Below are 20,137 nucleotides of genomic sequence, written 5' to 3' on the forward strand. Positions count from 1 at the left end.
ACAAGATGATTAGGGGTCTAGATAGGGTTGACCATGAGAACCTTTTTCCACGTATGGAGTCAGCTATTACGAGGGGGCATAGCTTTAAATTAAGGGATGGTAGGTATAGGACAGATGTTAGGGGTAGATTCTTTACTCAGCGAGTCGTGAGTTCATGGAATGCCCTGCCAGTAACAGTGGTGGACTCTTCCTCTTTATGGGCATTTAAATGGGCATTGGATAGGCATATGGAGGATAGTGGGCTAGTGTATTTTAGGTGGGCTTGGGTCGGCGCAACATCGAAGGCCGAAGGGCCTGTGCTGTGCTGTATGTTTCTATGTTCTATATTCTATATTCCACAGTTAGTATCTTTATTCTGCTTTCAGGCCATACTGAAGCCTAATTGAGTTGGATGTACAAAAGTTGCACCAGGGTCAACTCCGTTTGTTTCATATATCACGTGAAGATGCCTGCTTACAAGCAGAACCCCAAAATGGGTTTCTGATTAAAAAATGGAAATTATAACATGCATGTTTTTATGTTGTAACCTTATGTACTTCCTCTAAACATTTCAAGCTGTATACCAATTATATGCAAGATGTTCTCTTGAAAATGTGTACATAGTGTCTGTTTTGTTTGCATACCATGATTCTGCAGTATGATTTTGATTATTACAACTCTACATGTCAACTCATAGTATTTCTTTCCAAAGGTGGATGGTGGGATTGAGTGCCTTTTGGATATCCGCTCAATAGTCTCTGAGTCTGATGTGTCCTCCTTCGAAATCCAGCACAGTGGTTTTGTCAAACAGTTGCTATTATATTTGACTTCAAAGAGTGATAAAGATCTTGTGAATCGACATGTCAGGTTGAGAAGGTTTCTTCACGTTTTCTATGGTTGTCCAGTGAGTAGCTTCTGATTTCAAATTTAATGTCTTTGATAGTTTACAATTAGTTTGTTATCTAGTAGCATCAAATTTGGTCTGGCTACTCCCATCTTAAGCTAATTTTTCAGGCAACATTGTTCCCTATTTATTAACTTGCATTCGTGTGATCATTTTGTGAATTGAGGGGTGAATTTAAGCAGTCAGTTGTTAAAAATAAATGACACATTTGTGTGGAAATATTGAGTCAACGTTGATAATTACAAACAGGAATTTTATCACATGTTAAATTGTCACATTTTTGAAATGATAGGGGGCACGTTACAATAGTGATTGCAACTCTTTAAGGTGCTCCAAAACTACCTCGAGGTAACTAGTGATGAATAGTGAAAATGACCTGAGCAATATCACTCACTGGATTAGTGGAGGGACTTATCAACAGAATCTAGCTGATCCATTCGGTGAATTGAGTTTTAATTCGGTTTGTTGCATTTTGTACGTTTACAACATTTGTCAACTATTTTATGGACGAACAAAATAATCTTGAGCATCTCTTACTGACCCTTGATTTCTAAATAGCTGTAGAATGCAATTCTGAGTGCTTCATTGATCAAGCTTATGCCTGTGCTTGTATATTGAAGGAGCTGTAGGCTTGGAATAATCAAATTTGAATATTTTTACTCCATGTTCATTCACTTGGAATGATGAAATGCATTTCTTGCCATTTGATCAGATGGAGACTGTTCCCATTTGGGTGGCTTGATGGCTCAGTGGTTAGCATAGCACCAAGGCGCTGGGTTCAATTCCAGCCTTGGGTGACTCTCTGTCTACATGGAGAATCTACCACTACACTCTCCGTGTATCTGCATGGGTTTCCTCCAGGTGCTTTCGTTTCCTTCCACAGCGCTGGTTGGGTGGATTGGCCACATTAGATTTTCCTGTCGTGTCCAGGGATATGCAGGCTGGGTGGATTAGCTAGAATAAATATGGGGTTACTGGGTCTGGGAGGGATGCTGTTCAGAGTGTCAGCATGGACTTGATGGGCCAAATGGTCTCTTTCCACACTGATTCTGATGATTTCCTCGGTGCCATTCAGTATTTATTCCAAGCAGCCCCTCATGACTCTCCTTGTGCTTTAAAAAGCAAAAAGATCCTCTGTACTTGCTATGTATGTTATGCTGTCCCCATCATTATCCTTATAGTTACTACTAAACAGTTACTTAATTAGATCAGACAAATCAAAACCTTTAGCTGTTGGACGAGATTAGACTGAAGATTTGGACATTGTGGCTGAAATTCTGTTAGTCTGAAATATGATGTAATGTTAACCATTCGCTTGAATGGATGGATCAAACTATAATGACAACGCAAAATTAACTTCTAGTTCAGTATGTCCATGATGCTGAGGATGTCACCTCACTAGTGAGAGCTATGCAGGCAGAAAAGCATTGTGACCACCAGGACGATGAACAGTTATGGGCAGGGGTCCCCATGACCATTTCCTACCTCCCCCCTCCCCCAAATGGATGTGCCATGCTGGATATTGTTGGTATGGCAGGGGGAAGAGGAGAGTGGTGATGGCCTTTTTGAGAAAGTATCAACACCTAAGTTTGTGGCACGGTGGTTGGCGCTGCTACACAGCAGGAGAGATTGAAGACTTGGGAGAGCTTTAGTGATAGGGGACTGGTAAGGGGAACTGATTGGTTCTGTAGCAGCAAATGAGACTCGAATGGTACATTGCTGACTCTGGCACCAGGAGGTAATGTCTTGGGGCAGCTGCAGAGCATTGAGTAGATGGCATAAAAACTCTTTGGCGGGTAAGATCAAGGATAACCCCAAGGCCTTTTATGCGTATGTGAGAAACATGAGAATGATGAGAAAGAGGGTAGGTCAGATCAAGGACAGTAATGGAAGACTGTGTATTGAGTCAGAAGAGATAGGAGAGGTCTTGAATGAGTACTTTTCTTCAGTATTTACAAATGAGAGGGACCGTATTGTTGAAGAAGAGAGTATGAAACGGACTGGTAAGCTAGAGGAGATACTTGTTAGGAAGGAAGATGTGTTGGGCACTTTGAAAAACTTGAGGATAGACAAGTCCCCCGGGCCTGAAAGGATATATCCTAGGATTATGTGGGAAGCAAGAGGAAATTGCAGAGCCTCTGTCAACGGGGGTGGTACCAGGGGACTGGAGAGTGGCGAATGTTGTGCCCCTGTTCATAAAAGGGAATAGGGATAACTCCAGGAATTACAGGCCAGTTAGTCTTTCTTCAGTGGCAGGGAAAGTAATGGAAAGGGTACTGAGGGATAGGATTTATGAATATCTGGAAAGATACTGCTTGATTAGGGACAGCCAGCACAGATTTGAGAGGGGTAGGTCTTGCCTTACGAGTCTTACTGAATTCTTTGAGGAGGTGACCAAGCATGTGGATGAGGGTAGAGCAGTGGATGTAGTGTACATGGATTTTAGTGAGGCATTTGATCAGGTTCCCCATGGTAGGCTTGTGCGGAAATCATAGGGGCGGTTGCTGGGATCGGTTGGACCTATACAAACTGGATGTGTTGTATCTGAGGAGGAATGGATCCAAAGTCCATCCTGGGAGGTTTGCTTATCTGTTGGGGAGGTTTTAAACTAATTTGGCAGAGATGTAAAGTCAGGATCAAGTCCAATTAGATCTAGAAGGAATGTTAAGATAGGCCGGTCAGTGGAGAAGACATTTTTTCTGCTTTCGTGAAAGGAGCCTGACTGGTATGGTGGTTGGATTTTAGAGGAATGATCAACACATGGAGTAGGATGATGCAATCAGAGATTATAGTTGAGGAAGGACTAGACTGGCAGCTCAACATTCTGGGGAACAAGTTTCTGGCATGATGGGGGGATGGAAGAGAGATTGGGAGAATTGCAATATTGATAAAGGGAACCATTGCTGTAGTAATAAGAAAGGACATCCTGGAAGGGTCTTTGAATGAGGTCATCTGGGTAGAGATTTGAAACTTTTTGAAAAAAAACAATTAGTTTGCTGAGATTGTAGTACAGACCTCCCACGTTCACGAACAGATATGGAGACAAATCACAGGAAGGTGAGAAGCAGGGTTATAGTGGTAGGGGACTTCAACTTTGCTAGCATTAACTGGATCTCCTTATTGTGCGAGGGTTAGATGGTGGAATTTTTAAATTCCTCCCCCCCCCCCCCCCCCCAAACCTTTGTCTCCCACTGCAACCTGAGATATTCATATTAGGCCCTGGTGATTTATGCACCTGTACGTCAGCTAAAACATCTAATACATCCTCCTGATTAATCTAAAAAGGTGTTTGAGAACCCCACTATCCCAACTGAAATCCACAGCCTACAATATTTTTGACCCCAGTGAATACACATAAGTATTCACCCACACCATTTGGCTCGTGAGAGTGGGTCATGTCTTATTGCGGCTAATTGATGTTTATGTATCCTGGTGGCTAGTTTTCTGCCTGTTTGTCCAATGTAGTGTGTTATAAATATAAAATACTTTGCAAGGACTGTAACAAGCACTATGTTGGACAAACAGGCAGAAAACTAGCCACCGGAATACATGAACATCAATTAGCCACAAAAAGAATTGTCCCTCTCTCACTATTATACTCTCATACAGATGAGGAAGGACACCACTTTGACTGGGACAATACACCCATCCGAGGACAAGCCAAACAGAAACATGCACGAAAATTCGGAGAAGCATGGCATTCCAACCAGAATTCTATCAACAAACACATTGACTTGGATCCCATTTACCACCCCCAGAGAAAAAGAACAGGAAATGATGTCACCACAGGAAATTACATCACCAACCAAAGGAAACCTAAACATAAATAGAAACGGGGCCATGTCACCAGCACTTCATCCAGAGGGTCACTGATGATGATACCTAGTATGGTGACAAAACATGTAAAAACGACCCTTCAAGCTTAGCGAACGAATCTACATCTATTAGTTATTCTCACTGAATGCAATCCTGGTGAAAAACAATAAGTGACATCACCTGACTTAAACACAAGTGTGTCTTTTTTTAGTTGCTGGATCAAAACCCTAGATTTTCCATTTGGCATTGTCATAGAGTCATAGAGATATACAGCATGGAAACAGCCCCTTTGGTCCAACCATTCCATGCCGACCAGATATCCCAACCCAGTCTAGTCCCACCTGCCAGCACCCGGCCCATATCCTTCCAAAACCCTTCCAGATGCCTTTTAAATGTTACAATTGTACCAGCCTCCCCCACATCTTCTGGCAGCTCATTCCATACACGTACATCCCTCCGCGTGAAAAAATTGCCCCGTAGGTCTCCCTTATATCTTTCCCCACTCACCTTAAACCTAGTTCTGGACAACCACACCCCCCACCCCCCCCAAAAAAAGGGAGAAGACTTTGTCTATTTATTCTATCCATGCCCCTCATGATTTTATAAGCCTCTATAAAGTCACCCCTGAGCCTCCGATGCTCCAGGGAAAACAGCCCCAGTCTGTTCAACCTCTCCCTATAGCTCAAATCCAAAGGAGTGCTCTGAGAACGACGATTGACACAGCCCACGTAAATGACCCATCGTCATCCTTGGAGGAGAGATGGGTAATGCTGCTTTATTGGCAGAAGGCAGATGTTACGACAAAATAGACTTCATTGCTGAGTAGCAGCATTTGGTTGGAATTTGATTTGCAACAGCAATGGTATTTTGGTTTGTCTTTTTGCTGTTTTAATATTCCTGTTGCAGATTCGGGGTAAAGTCTGGAGCTGGTAAGAAATTTGCTAATGTGTTGATACCATTGTGGAGCTTTTGTTTTTAAAGAGGAGTGAGGAATTGGCGGCATTGAATAGAATGTCCTAGTTAAGTCTTTGTTTCTCAGTTAAACTGAACATACAAACTCACTGGTAAAGTTCGGTCTTCCTAGTTCAGTATTGAGAAGGTATTAGAATTTGAGAAAGCAATCACAATGACAAATGGTGGAGGTCAGATGATTTGTCAGCACTGGATTGAAAGATACTTGTATGTATGCCTGTAAACTCGCCTTCCATAGAAACTAAACCATCGCTTGTTTCTTTATTTGTCTTTACAATCCCCTCCCTCCAAAGAAAAGCCAGTGGTGAGGTTTAGAAACATTTGAAAGTTTTATGATTGATACTGTTGAGGAAATTCTGGTAAGTGTCAGTTTTCCAAACCTTTGCATCCTTTCTACTGGGGGATGCATGTATCTTGTGTACAACCAGAAGTGAAGGAGATAAGGAACCACAAACCAATCCCAGCTCAAGCAGCAAATCATAGGGCAAGTAAATTTCTTATTTATGTCTAAACTTGGTAAAGCCTTGTTGCACTGACTTAACTGTATGCATTTTTTAAAAACTGTACATTTCGGTTTCTTGGTACAATCAAAATCACTATTGAAGCTAGGATTTTTGGGTAAGCTTTGGATGCTGATGGTTTTTCTTCCTCAGCCTGTGTATTTTAATTGCTTCAGTTGATCACTTTGTGTTGACCATGGGTGAAATTCTTGGGCTAACAAATATTGCATAGAAATGTCACACCGACGGAAGGTCTTTCATGCCTTCACACTTGTGCCACTATTCAGTATGATCACAGCTGATCTTGCAACTCTATCCTGTTCCCACTTGCTCCCCATATCCTTTGATTCCTTTCGTCCTAAGAATGATCCTGACTCCTCCTTGAAAGACTTAACATTGAAAAGGTTTAATGTTTTGGCTTGCACAGTTATCTGTGGCAGAGAATTCCACACACTCACCGCTCTGTGGGTGAAGAAATTCCTCCTCCTCTGTATCCTGTCACTTTTGCAGTTGTGTATTCCACATTTTTAGTAATGTAGGTGCACTGCCGTTGTAGTGTAAGCTTTATTTTCTCTGTGAATAAATAATGGGCTAAGGCAGAAACAACTGTTCCTGGTATTTCTTCTGTCACAAGCCGGTGTATAATTTAGCGCACTTATTGAATGTGAGATAAATACACTTTTTAACTTGTTTCAGTCAAATTATTTAACCCAAATTTTGTGTATGTTGGTCAGGTCATTGTCCCATATGCTTATTTTAGTTCTATGTAACTGGTCTTTTAAACATCTGATCAAATGAGAAAGAAATTAGATAAAACCAGGAGGGATGTTAGCCAGACCATTAATTATGAAGGTTAAAAAGAAATATAAAGTTATGTATTTAAAATCTACCCTTTCAGCCTCCAGGAGAGGAACCTCTTGGTCGACTAGAACCTCTGGGCAATGGGCCTTTGCTAGCACTTGTGCACAAAATGAATAACTGTCTGAGCCAGATGGAGCAATTTCCAGTGAAGGTGCACGATTTTCCAAGTGGGAATGGGACAGGAAGCAGGTAACAATTTGTTTGGTAATTGATTTAACTAAACGGACATGTTGCAATTTAAGTTGTGTGGGGTAGTTGACCAGCATGATATAGCATATAGTTTTTATGCAAGCCCTTTGTTTCCCTTGGAGTTAGGGGAACTTAATAATCTTAGGTCAGAATCTCTTTTTTTTAAATTTCCTTGTGAACAGTCCATTTTGTGCAGAGTAGCCTAATGAGGAAACTGTTGTCTATATTCCAGCGTTGGCTTGAAATTGTAGTCCGTCTCTGATAAGTGGTGACTGTCCCTTTCTGTCATCTCGGATAAGTGAAATAAAACTGCAATCTGTAGGAAGGCGCTCATATTGCCATGGGCATTTTAACACACTGCCTAGCTGATGTCCATGTTAAAACTACCTTATACTCTTGAAGGTCCAGCTGGAATCTAGAACTTCTAATATCATTCTATAGGACAATCTAATGGGTTGTAGTTACTAACATGGTCTGACTTCGGGTGGCACAGTGGTTAGCACTGTTGCCTCACAGCACCAGAGACCTGGGTTCAGTTCCCGCCTCAGGCAACTGACTGTGTGGAGTTTGCACGTTCTTCCCGTGTCTGCGTGGGTTTCCTCCCACAGTCCAAAGATGCGTGGGTCAGGTGAATTGGCCATGCTAAATTGCCCGTAGTGTTAGGTAAGGGGTAGATGTAGGGGTATGGGTGGGTTGCGCTTCGGCGGGTCGGTGTGGACTTGTTGGGCTGAAGGGCCTGTTTCCACACTAAGTAATCTAATCTAATCTAAAGCATCCTTTTCCCTTGTTAGCTTAATGGACAGAGGCCAACTGTGCTTCGTGATGGGTAAAAGTTAGTCGCTGTTGCATTGTTCATGCAATGTTGACTTTTAACAGTTTTGCCTAACTAATGCATACAGAGAAGCATTTTTCATTGTCATTCTAAAAAATGTTTTCTTTGTTGACAGGGGCTCACAGGCCTTGAAATTCTTCAATACACACCAGCTAAAATGCCAGCTGCAGAGACACCCAGACAGTACCAATGTCAAGCAATGGAAGGGTGGTCCTGTGAAGATTGATCCATTGGCTTTAGTACAGGCTATTGAGCGCTATCTTGTCGTCAGAGGTGGTGGCTGCTTTATTTCTGTGTTAAGCAGTAAAACTTTATTTTCTTACCCTTTTGTCTTGTGCTGCAGACTTTACTGTTCAAGATTAATGATTAATGTGGTTGAGTAAAGATCGATTTGAGGGTGGGCAAGTTTTGGCCAGAAAAAAACCATCATTGTCTGCATTTCATTACATTTCACTAATTTTAGGAACAGAATAATTTTTGCAAATACAAAATATAAACATTATTGACAATACAACCTGGCTTAAACATTAAGACATTAAAAATTAATGAATATACCAGAATTAAGAGGAGTTCATGAATCCACAACATATAAGTATTTATATTTGCAGTTTCTTTGGTTGACTCTCTTGGCTTACTACAAGTTGGACTGCAAATCTGTCATGGATGTAGGCTGACAGGCAAACCAAGATATAATCTTGGGTTGCTATCGATGCTTTTTATTTGAAAAATTCAATTGTGGGATGTGGGAGTCATTGGCTCAGAGTTGCCCTTGAGAAGGCAGTAGTGAGCTCCAGTCAGTGTGCTGTAGTTTGACCCACAATGTTGTGAGGGGGGAGTTCCAGGATAAGGCTTTGTGCCGTGGAAATCATGTCTTACGAACTTGAAGTTTTTTGAAGAGGTAGCAAAGAGGATTGATGTGGGCAGAGCAGTAGACGTGATCTATACAGACTACAGTAAGGTGTTCGACAAGGTTCCTTATGGGAGGTTGGTTAGCAAGGTTCAGACTCATGGAATACAGGAACTTGCCATTTGGATACAGAACTGGCTCAAAGGTAGAAGACAGTAGTGGAGGGTTGCTTTTCAGACTGGAGGCCTATGACCAGTGGTGTACCACAAGGATCGGTGCTGGGTCCACTGCTGCTTGATGTTAATGTAAATGATTTGGATATGAGTATAGGAGGTGCAGTTAGTAAGTTTGCACATGACACCAAAATTGGAGGTGTAGTGAAGAAGGTTATCTCTGCGTACACGGGATCTTGATCAGATGTGCCAATGGGCTGAAGAGTGGCAGATGGAGTTTAATTTAGATAAATATGAGATGCTGCATTTGGAAAACCAAATCGGATCAGGACTTATACACTTAATAGGGTCCTAGGGAGTGTTGCTGAACAAAGAGACCTTGGAGTGCAGGCGCATAGTTCCATGAAAGTGCAGTTGCAGGTAGATAGAATAATGAAGGAGGTGTTTGGTGTGCTTTCCTTTATAGGTCAGAGTATTGAATATAGCAGTTGTGAGGTTATGTTGCGGCTGTACAGGATGTTGGTTAGGCCACTGTTGGAATATTGCATGCAGTTCTGGTCTCCTGTCTGTCGGAAGGATGTTGTGAAACTTGTAAATCTTTTCTGAACCGTTTCAAGGATGTTGCCAGGGTTGGAGGATTTGAGCTATAGGGAGAGGCTGAACAGGCTGGGGCTGTTTTCCCTGGAGCGTTGGAGGCTGAGGGGTGACCTTATGGAGGTTTATAAAATCATGAGGGGCATGAATAGGATAAATAGGCAAAGTCTTTTCCCCAGGACGGGGGAGTCCAGAACTAGAGGGCATAGGTTTAGGGTGAGAGGGGAAAGATATAAAAGAGACCTAAGGGGCAACCGTTTCTCACAGAGCTGTCAGAGGGTGGAGGCTGGTACAGCATTTAAATGACACCTGGATGGGTATATAAATAGGAAGGGCTGAGAAGGACATGGGTCAAGTGCTGGCAGGTGGGACTAGATTAGTTTGGGATATCAGGTGACCACAGATGATTTGGACTGAAGGGTCTGTTTCTGGGCTGTACATTTGCCTCTGACAGTAAAGGAACAGAGGTGTTTCCAAGTTAGGAAAGTGAGTGGCTTGGAGGTGGTTGTTCCTATCTATCTGCTGCCTCATCTCTCTAAATGGAAATGGTCCTGGGTTTGGAAGGTGCTATTTAAGGAGCTGTGAAGTTCTGCACTGCAGTTTGTAAGTAATGCACGCTGCTGCTACTGAACATCTGTGATAGAGGGCGGAAATGCTTGTGGATGAAGTGCCAATCAAGCAGGCTACTTTGTCCTGGATGTTGTCGAGTTTCGTGTGATGTTGGAGTTGTACCCATCCAGTCAAGTGGAGAGTATTCCATCACACTCTTGACTTGTACCTTGATGACAGGCAGGTTTTGGGGAGTCAGAGGTGAGTTCCTGGCTGCCGTATTCCTCGCCTCTGACCTGCTGTTGTAGCCACTCTTTGTGGTGAGTCCAGTTGAGTTTCTACTCAGTGGTAATCCCTAGAATGTTGACACTGGGAGTTATGATGGTAATGTCTTTGAATAACAAGGGGCAGTGGATAGATTGTTCCTCATTGCCTGACATTTGTGTGACATGAATGTTACTTGTCAGCCCAAGCCTGGATATTGTCCAGATCTTATTGAACATGGACTGCTTCTTTATAACTAGAAGGAGCAAATTGTGCTGGTTTGTCCTCCTAGCAAATATTTTAGCTCGGTTATTCCTTCAGAATCCCACTAACTGAGATTGAGGTCTTTGTATGGAACGTTAATATACTGCAACCAAAATGTACACCAGGGCTTTGGTGAAATAACATTCCAAATTTGGGTTTTAGTTATCACAAGTATAATCCTGAAGTGTTTGCTTAAAAGATGGGAAATTGTATCATGGATGTTGTATAAGGAAAAACTGGGATTCATCAGTTTTTCTAATTGAGAGCAAAGTCTGACAAGAGAGATCCTTGATTTTGTGGGAGATGACAGAGGAAATGTCCTGTCTTAAAAATAATATGTAGTAAAATATGAGCACCGTTGGGTTTGTGTGTGCTTGGCTGCTTGGAGACCAAAAGACACTTTTTCAAGAGAAATGGATGTGGTGAACTGCAAAACAACTTTTGTAGCTATTCTAGGGATGATTTTTATGTCTCCAAAACCAAAGTTGTTGTCTAGCAAGGACTTCAAATGTGACAATGCTCCTGGTCAAACCTTAATTATTTCATTAGATAGCTGACATCCAAATTTGGAACCTGAGTAAACTATTCAGATCATCAAGCGCTCTCCTCCAGTTGTTAAAATGGCTGATCTAATAATAGTTTCATTTTCCTGCTAAACCCCCATGCCCTTTGACTCCTTTAGTTTAGAGTCTGACTACCTGTTCCTTTTAAAAATATTTCCGAATGTTCCTTCCACTTCTCTCTCTGGGAAGATTTCCACAGATCCCCAGAGAAAGAAATCCTCTTCTCTGCCCTAAATGGGAAACCCCCTCTATCCCATAGTTAAGCAGTCTCCCAGAATGGGAGGTACCTAGTTGTCTTGTATCATTGTTTCAAAAAGGACAGCTCGCACTTTCTGATCGACGCAACCCAAACTTTTCATCTAAGATAACCCTGCACCTCTGAGATCCATTTCTAAGCTGTTTCTAATGTAGCGTATATCAAGTTTCATCAGAATGATGTCAAATATTTAATGTGGGAATAAAATCTCTAAACCTTTTAGAAGGAGACAACACTGTAAAAGAATATTGAATAGATGAGAAAATTAGCTAAAATGTGCTAACATGTCATTATATGTAACGCTTTTGGACTGAGTTGCTCTTTTGGTTTTGAAGTAGTTTTCAGTTAGATGTTTGTGTCTATGCATCATCCATGTTCAAAAGGCTCATGGGCAGCTACAGTTGGGGGTGGAAGGCGGCGGGGGGGTGGGGGGGGGGGGGGGGGGGTTGCGTGGATGAGCAGTGTTGCTCTTGTTTCCCTGTTTGTGTGTTATGTTTAACTCTTGGACACTTATTCACAATTGAATGGTCAAAATTACCTCTAAATTAGGAACACCTGGACATAAATATCCAACAAGTATACACTTGGACATAGGCACCTCAATTCATGGTGAAATTTCAAGTTTATTGCTTTGATGTTTACATTTATTCTTGATCTCCAATAATCTGTGGTTGCCTAAGATCTGATAATTTGGAGCTCATCTTGATGTAATATTTCTGTAATTCAAGGGTATGGAAGAATACGTGAGGAAGATGAGGACAGTGATGATGATGGCTCAGATGATGAAATTGATGAGTCATTGGTAAGTTTGTCACTTATGTTAACAATCTGAAAGTAACAAAGTTTCAGTAACCAGGCTTGATTATTAGAACAAAGAACCTGACAGCACAAGAAGGTGCCCTTCAGCCCTCCAAGCCTGCGCCGATCCAGATCCTTGATCTAACCCTGCTGTCTGTTTTCTAAGGATCTGTATCCCTTTGATCCCCACCCATTCATGTCTGTTTAGATACATCTTAAGTGATGCTATCATTTCTGTCCCTACCACCTGCACATGTAGAACTTTCCACACGTATCTCCCCATAACCTTTCACGTCTCACGTCAAACTTGTGGCTCCAAGTAATTGAGTACCCCATTCTGGGGGAAAAAATTTCTTGCTATCCACCCTGTCTGTATCTGTCATGATTATTGTAGGCCTCAATCAGGTCCTCCCCTAACCACCTCCATTCTAATGAAAACAATCCTAACCTACTCAACGCCTCTTCATTGCTAGCACTCTTCATACCACGTAACATCCTGGTGAACCTCCTCTGCACCCTCTCCAAAGCATCCATAACCTTTTGGTAATGTGGCGACCAGAACTGTACACAATAGAGTATGGTAGTGTTTGTGAGAGCCATATAAAATGCAAATGAAGGATAATTCTCCTGTTCACTCCTGTCTTAAACAAATCTTAATATGTTTGTAAACAAGAGGATTGGTGCTTGAAAATGTAACCTGGTATTAATTCTGTGGTCCAATGAGTCCACACCGACCCTCGGAAGAATATCCCACCCAAAGATATAAAATGGAGGTCAAAGGTGAGAGGAAGTATCGAATGATCAGCAGAGATAGCTCCGCAGTGTGCTAATTAGGTCACTGAACTTTGCATCAAACAAGGAATGACTTCAAAATGGGATGCTTGGTGATAAGCATACTGGTCCTTGAAACTTTTTAAAATTTGTTTGTTGGAATGTGGGTTTAGCTATCTGGGCCAATACTTGTTTCCCATCTCATGTGGCTTTAGCATAGCATGGTGATGGAGGGCGTTCCAGAATTTTCCAGTAGTGACAATGAAGGAATGATATAATTCCAGGTCCAGGCTTTAAGGGGGACTTGATGTTTGGATAGCCCTTCAAGGTGGGAGGGATCATGGGTTTTTGAAGGTGCTGTTAAAGGAGCCATGGTGAATTGTGGAGTTAAGTTCAGAGATAGTACTCTCTGCTGCCACTGTTGTGGTGGAGTGAGTGACTTTTGAAAATATTAAATATAGTATCAATTGAGCAAATTGCTTTGTCCTGAATGATGTGTCTTGCATGTTGGATTCTGAAGGCAAATAGAGAGTAGAGTATTCACTCAAACCCCTGATTTGTCTTGTAAATGGTGGAAAGACTTTGAGCCAGGTGTGAGTTTGCTGCAAAATCACCAGCTTCTGACCTATTGTATTGGGCAGGTTCAGTTTCTACTCCGTAGTAACCCCCATGATAGTGAGTGTTTCAGTGCCATTGAATGTCAAGAGGCAGTGGTTACATTGCCTCTTGGAGGTGGCCATGGCCTCTGCACTTTGGTAGCTCCTTGTTACCAAAAACGGATACCCCCGCAATTTCATCAACAGATGCCTAAGGGAAAGACGATGGAACAAGGACATGCCACAGCCCAAAGGACTAGCCACACTACCATACATCAAGAGCATTTCCGAACTGACAGCCAGACTGCTGCGACCACTAGGACTCATAACAGCACACAAACCAACAGCCACGCTCAGACGACAACTCACCAGGACAAAGGACCCGATACCCGGCATGAGCAAAACCAATGTAGAGTACAAAATCCCATGCAAGGTCTGCACAAAATGCGACATATGACAAAGAGGAAGACAGCTCACGACCCGCATCTATGAACACCAACTAGCCATGAAACGACACGACCAGCTATCCTTAGTAGTCACACATGCAGATGACAAGCAACATGAATTCGACTGGGACAACACTACTATTATAGGGCAAGCCAAACAGAGAACAGCCAGGGAATTCCTAGAGGCATGGCACTCATCCACAGATTCTATCAACAAATACATCGACCTGGACCCAATATACCGGCCACTGCAGCGGACAGCTGGAACTGACAACCGGAAGTGGCAGAGACAAGCCACTATAAATGCTGGAGAAAGCATCACAGAAGCACTTCACAGGAGGCTCCCAAGCACTGAGGATGTCACCTAGACAGGGGACGAAACGTTTGCAACACAAATTCCCATCTCGGCAAACAGAACCACAACAACGAGCACCCGAGCTACAAATCTTCTCCCAAACTTTGAACTAAGAATGATGTCTTCGAGGCCTTGTTACACATGGATGCTTACTGCTTCCGTATCTGAGGCATCACTGATGGTATCGACCATTGTGCAATCATCATCAAATAGCCTCACCCCAACCTTATGATGGAGGGATGGTCATTTGTGAAACTGCTCAAGATGATTGAGCTACCTAGGATGCTACCCCGAGGAATTAATCAACATTGAAGCTAACAAGTTAGTAGGGACTTGCCATATTTGGTACGTTTGGAGAATTTATCATAATCTTATTACTGGGTTCATGTCAATTTCCCCAGAATTAAATAGTCTTGAAATGTTTAGTCCCTGGTTATTTTAATTTGGTAAAATCTAGCTATTACCAATCCAGATTCCCATTGTTCAGGAATAGGGTTGGAGCATCAGAAGCAGAAGTTCTCTTCCCATTGTGTTTCTTGTAGCTGGTTTGCCTAATGCCAGAGTATGGCACAGGCTTTTATAACCAAATGTTGAAATATATCTGCAGTATGATGCTTCAGCACAAGGTGGTGCAATTTCAATGTTATGGGACCATGAAGGAGGGAATAGTATGCGATATGCTTCAGTGTGCTTCCAGTTTTATGCAATATCCAAGCTACGTTGCCTGGATTTTCTTAAATTGTTTACCTTCGCTTTTCATCTGTCTGCAAATTAGCCTTTTCAGATTGGTCCTTGTGTCCTTGCTCCTGTTGTTTCTATTAAAATGTCAGTTGCTTTATATTTTGGCATGACCAAAATAAGAACAAGAGTAAGTCATTTAGCCCCTTAAACTTGGTCTGCCTTTCAGATGATGGCTGACCTCAGCTGTAATGGCATCCATCTGCCTTGACCTCTGACCTCTGGCTAGCAAAACCCTTTAGATCTCAAGTTTAAGCTAGTGTCTGCTTTTTAGGGAGAGAGTTTTTCACTTCATAAATGTGCACAAAATGTTGTACCTTTCGATTTTGCATTGCAAAATTCAAGCAGGTGGATGTAGGTCAACTTTCTTGAAAATGTTAGTCAATTTAAAACTATGACCTACATACCATGAGTTGCAAGGAAGCATGTGAATGCAGTGATATGTCTGGGAGAACACCTGTACTGTTAATGAATAAAATGTTCATACAATTTAATTTATCATGGGGAGAGTTAACAGCAAAGGTAATAAAATAGGTATTGGCTTCAGAAAACATGGTTCAAAGTCTCCATTTTAGGACAGAGTTCCATTAGAAGAGAACATTTTTTTTCCAACAGAGGAACAAATGTTTTGCAGTTACATTTGGGGCAATTGCTGAGCTTAGACAGAAGTTGTTAGACCTGAGAATTGAGAGGTTTAATACCAGATAGGCTCTGAAAGGAATCCTTTTTTAAAGAAAATCTCTCAACATTCCAAGAGAAGGCAAGTGGAAAGCTTTAGTTAACTAACAATTTTAAAAAGCTGAGGCAAGTGAATTTCCTTTAAGACGACAGCTTGCAAATTCTGTTTTCTTCCCTGCCCCCGAGCCACCACCATGCACGCGCTTGCTCTCTCTGGTTTTTGTCCTCTTCCCGTTCTTAACCATCACATTAACAAACTGCAAAGTTCAGCTCAAGATCTATCAAGCTAGGTTTCATTCTGGGATCTGGCTCCTTCTTTATTACCATCAGCTGAGATAATAACGCAACCCCCTCACATCCTGTGTGTGAAATGTCGTCTCCTTGCTCTCCTGAATAGCTTGGCCAGTTTTGATTCTGCTCCTTTGACTGTCCTACCAAAGTTCTAAATTTCAATCAACTCACTGCTTAACTTTCTGTCTCAGGGATCACAAGCCCCCTTTATGTTCTTGTAATATAAGCTTTGGTGACCCATCTATGAATTTTCACAACACTAAGGTTCTTGGGTATCTTTCCTGCTCATGCTGCCCAGAGCTCTGCACTGTATTCAAATGACCAGGGATTTATATAGTTGTTCTAAACCTGCTAATTTTTTGCTAGCTATTTAAGAATAAAGGCTAATGTTCCATTAACTTTTTGATTATTTCGTATCTGAATAATATTTTGGTGATCTGCATACATGGACCTCCAAATTAATTTAGATCTCTGCTGCTCCCAAATTTTCACCATTCAAAAGAATATTTTGATCTGAATTGAAATCAACATGCCATTGTTTTACTCGAACTTTGTGTCAGCTTCTCTAATTTTGTGTCCCTGCTTATTCATAGGATGCCACTACCTTTTTGTCGCAAATTCAATGTACTTGTAAGAAAAGGCTGATCAGAAATGCACTTTTTTTTAAAGAAAAAAGTGTCTGATTCAACTTCGAGAGCCCACAGAACAGAAATAAAGCACTTTATAGATAAGAGTATCTTGACTCCAAGTGGACATGAAGTACTTCAGCTACTTTGGAAATGAGCCTGCTGTATGTGTGCAATACTTCTGCTACAGGCAACCTAACCAGTGTAGCCTTGATCCCATCTTCAGAGTTGGTAGCCATGCCTTGTTGCAATCTATTAATCTTGCCTCCATTATATGAAATTAATTGTCAGGTACTCTGTCTATAAACTCTGGACGTAGGTTTGCTGGCTGAGCTGGAAAGTTCATTTCCAAATGTTTTGTCACCCTACGAGGTAACATCTTCAGTGGGCTTCCAGGCATAGTACTGTTGATGATTCCTGCTTTCTATTTATATGTTTGGGTTTTCTTGGGTTTGGTGATGTCACTTCCTGTGGTAATGACATCACAGGAAATAGACAGCAGGAATCATCAACAGTGCTTCGCCCGGAGGCCGACTGAAGATCTTACCCAGCAGGACGACGAAATGTCTGGAAATGAACCTTAACCTGAGCTTCAAATCTTCTCAAAACTTGCTAGCACTCTACCCAAATAGACTATTTAATGTTTACTTCATTGTTGGAAATCCTACTTGAGGCCCTGAGTTCAACTACAGACTGAACGGTAAATTCACCCCAACATCATCAGTTTAATATTTGATAAAAATGAAACCAGTTTCTGAGCCGTATATTTTTACTGATTTAATTCATGACAACTCGTTTTGGTAATTGAGTATTGAAACAGATCTTTTTTCTTTAATATTCTGGAATACTTGCTCATAGGAGTTGATTTCTGACTGTTCTGTTTTGTGTTCTCTTTAGGCTGCCCAGTTCTTGAATTCAGGAAGTGTAAGGCATAGACTACAGTTTTACATAGGAGATCACTTGCTGCCTTACAACATGACTGTTTACCAAGCTGTCAGGCAGTTCAGTGTGCAAGCTGATGATGAAAGGGAGTCCACGGATGATGAAAGTAACCCATTAGGGAGGGCAGGAATATGGACTAAGACGCATACGATATGGTATGTATTCAACACTTCCAATAAAGCTTCACTGAACTTGTTTTTAAAAACTTGCCTGCTGATTCCTATTGCTCTGCAGCATTTAAGAAAACTGAAAAGATAAGCATTGGCCCATAGCTTTCTGTAGTTTTTGTTGCTGTTCTAGCAAAAAGCATGCAATAAATGTTTTCGTAACCAACATTAGACAGACAACCTTCTGAAGAAGGGTCACTGGACTTGAAACATTAGCTCTGACTTCTCCATAGATCCTGCCAGACTGTAGAGTTTTTCTGGCAACTTGTTTTTTGTTTTAGACAACCAGTAATTTTAAAGCATTAAACGCATCATTAACTCAGTCAAAACTTTCAATAATCTAAAAACAGTTGCAATAATTTCTAGCTCTTAAATAACATCTTTGAGTGATCCACAAATCCACTGGTTTGTGGATACCTTCTAGTGTGGGGCTTATGCCTGTAATTCCTCCAATCCAAGTGGAAAATATTGCAGATGCTGGAAATATTCAGGAGGTCTGGCAGCATCAATAGGGAGAGAAGTGGTGAACATTTTGATTTCATGAATTCTTTTCCGAAATGTTGAAAGGACACCAGGTTCAATGGTCATTGTCACTCTCTGCTTGAAAGATGTACCAAACCTGCTGGGTTTGGGGTAGTTGTATTTGCAGCATTTTCTCAGCAAATGAAACTTTAATTCTTGCCATTGCTGCTTTTGACTTCTACAAATCTAGATCACAAATCATAATATGAAGAGTAACTGAGAGCATTATTGAATTTGTATGCAACAGGTATAAGCCTGTTCGAGAAGAGGAGGAAGGAACTAAAGACACAGTTGGTGGAAAGCGAGGGCGAGCTCAGACTGCACCCACCAAAACCTCCCCGAGAAACGCAAGGAAACATGATGAGCTGTGGCATGGTGAGTGCTTTGGGTGCAAGATCATAGTGGGGACTGAAATGAGCCCTTTGAATGTGTTCCACCATCCAGGCAATAATGCCAGATCTCTGACCTCCATTTCACTTATCCCTGCATTATTATCTCATTCTATAATCTGACTTTTTTTTGTTTGAATGTGTTCAGAGTCTGAATATCCCCAGCCCTCAGAAAAATTCCAAAAATCTAGCGTAATGATGTTCTGCTCTACTCAGTGTGAAATGGCTCACCTCTTATTCTGAAGCAGTGACTCTGGTTCTAGTTAGAAGCACTTGTTCATTTTAAAAAAAAACTTTGTGAAATCACTCATCACTTCTGGATTTCAGGGAGTACTTCAGTCTGTTGATCTTCATTTAAGTCAGTTATTTTATCCAAGGAAGCTCCTTAGTAAACTTTTGTTGCAGTTTCTACAAGGCTATGTTTTTCCTGTTAATATGGATAACTTCACAGTTGTCCATATTGCATTCCAGCTGTTGTATTCTTGTCTACTGAACCTGTTTATATTCATTTGCAGACTGTCTCTGTCCCTGTCTCTGTCTCTGTCCTCACTTTTGCACCTGACTTTTCCAGATTGTTGTTGATGTATTAGTCCCCTTGTTTAAATCATTGATACTGATTGCAAATTAAGACCCAAATACCGAGAAACCTTGATTATCCAAACGACATTGGGGGGTGGGGTGGGGGGGTATTTTTTCGGATATTGGAATGCTATATAGCACAGTTTAGCCAAAGCATCAGGGCCTTGCGATTTTGCCGTGAAGTAAAATTTGGATAGTCGAATGCTGGATAATAAAGGTTCCACTGTACTAATCGTTGCGGTGTCACACTAGTCATCACTCAGCAACTGATAAAATGATCCGTGTTTTCTAATCCTTTTGTGTTGATACGTTACCCCTCATTCCATGAGCTCTATTTCAAATCATTTTTGTTTGGCGCCTGGTTATTATTTTTTCGATAATCCAAATACACTAGATTTATTGGTTCTCTACCATTGGTATTATTTGTTTCTTAAAATGTAAAAACAGCACCTAGGTTTGTCAAACATGATTTCCCGTTCATGAATCCATGCTAACACTGTATAATTGCAGATTTCTCAGTGTTCTATTAATCAAATGCCTAATAATAGATGCTAGCATATTGCTGACTATCTGTGTGCAGTTGACTGGCATTTTAGTTCCCTCCCTCAGGCCTCTTCCCTCTTTTTTAAATAGTTGAACCTATGTTCACATCATTCAATGCATGAAGTCCAGCCAG

General features: G+C 41.5%; 1 protein-coding gene across 9 annotated transcripts in view; it reads left to right on the forward strand.

Moving 5' to 3' along the window:
* trip12 (thyroid hormone receptor interactor 12) overlaps window positions 1-20,137 on the forward strand; it is a 210,236-nt gene that overhangs the window by 151,996 nt on the left and 38,103 nt on the right. For all 9 annotated transcript variants that reach the window (XM_060834486.1, XM_060834487.1, XM_060834484.1 and 6 more), the window contains 6 exons: window positions 692-883; window positions 7,070-7,221; window positions 8,169-8,326; window positions 12,292-12,365; window positions 17,760-17,959; window positions 18,741-18,868. In XM_060834486.1, coding sequence (XP_060690469.1) covers window positions 692-883; window positions 7,070-7,221; window positions 8,169-8,326; window positions 12,292-12,365; window positions 17,760-17,959; window positions 18,741-18,868 — 904 coding nt within the window. The remainder of the gene's footprint in view (window positions 1-691; window positions 884-7,069; window positions 7,222-8,168; window positions 8,327-12,291; window positions 12,366-17,759; window positions 17,960-18,740; window positions 18,869-20,137) is intronic.

Source organism: Hemiscyllium ocellatum, chromosome 13 (genome assembly GCF_020745735.1).
Source record: "Hemiscyllium ocellatum isolate sHemOce1 chromosome 13, sHemOce1.pat.X.cur, whole genome shotgun sequence".
In the NCBI taxonomy this organism is placed as follows: Eukaryota; Metazoa; Chordata; class Chondrichthyes; order Orectolobiformes; family Hemiscylliidae; genus Hemiscyllium; species Hemiscyllium ocellatum.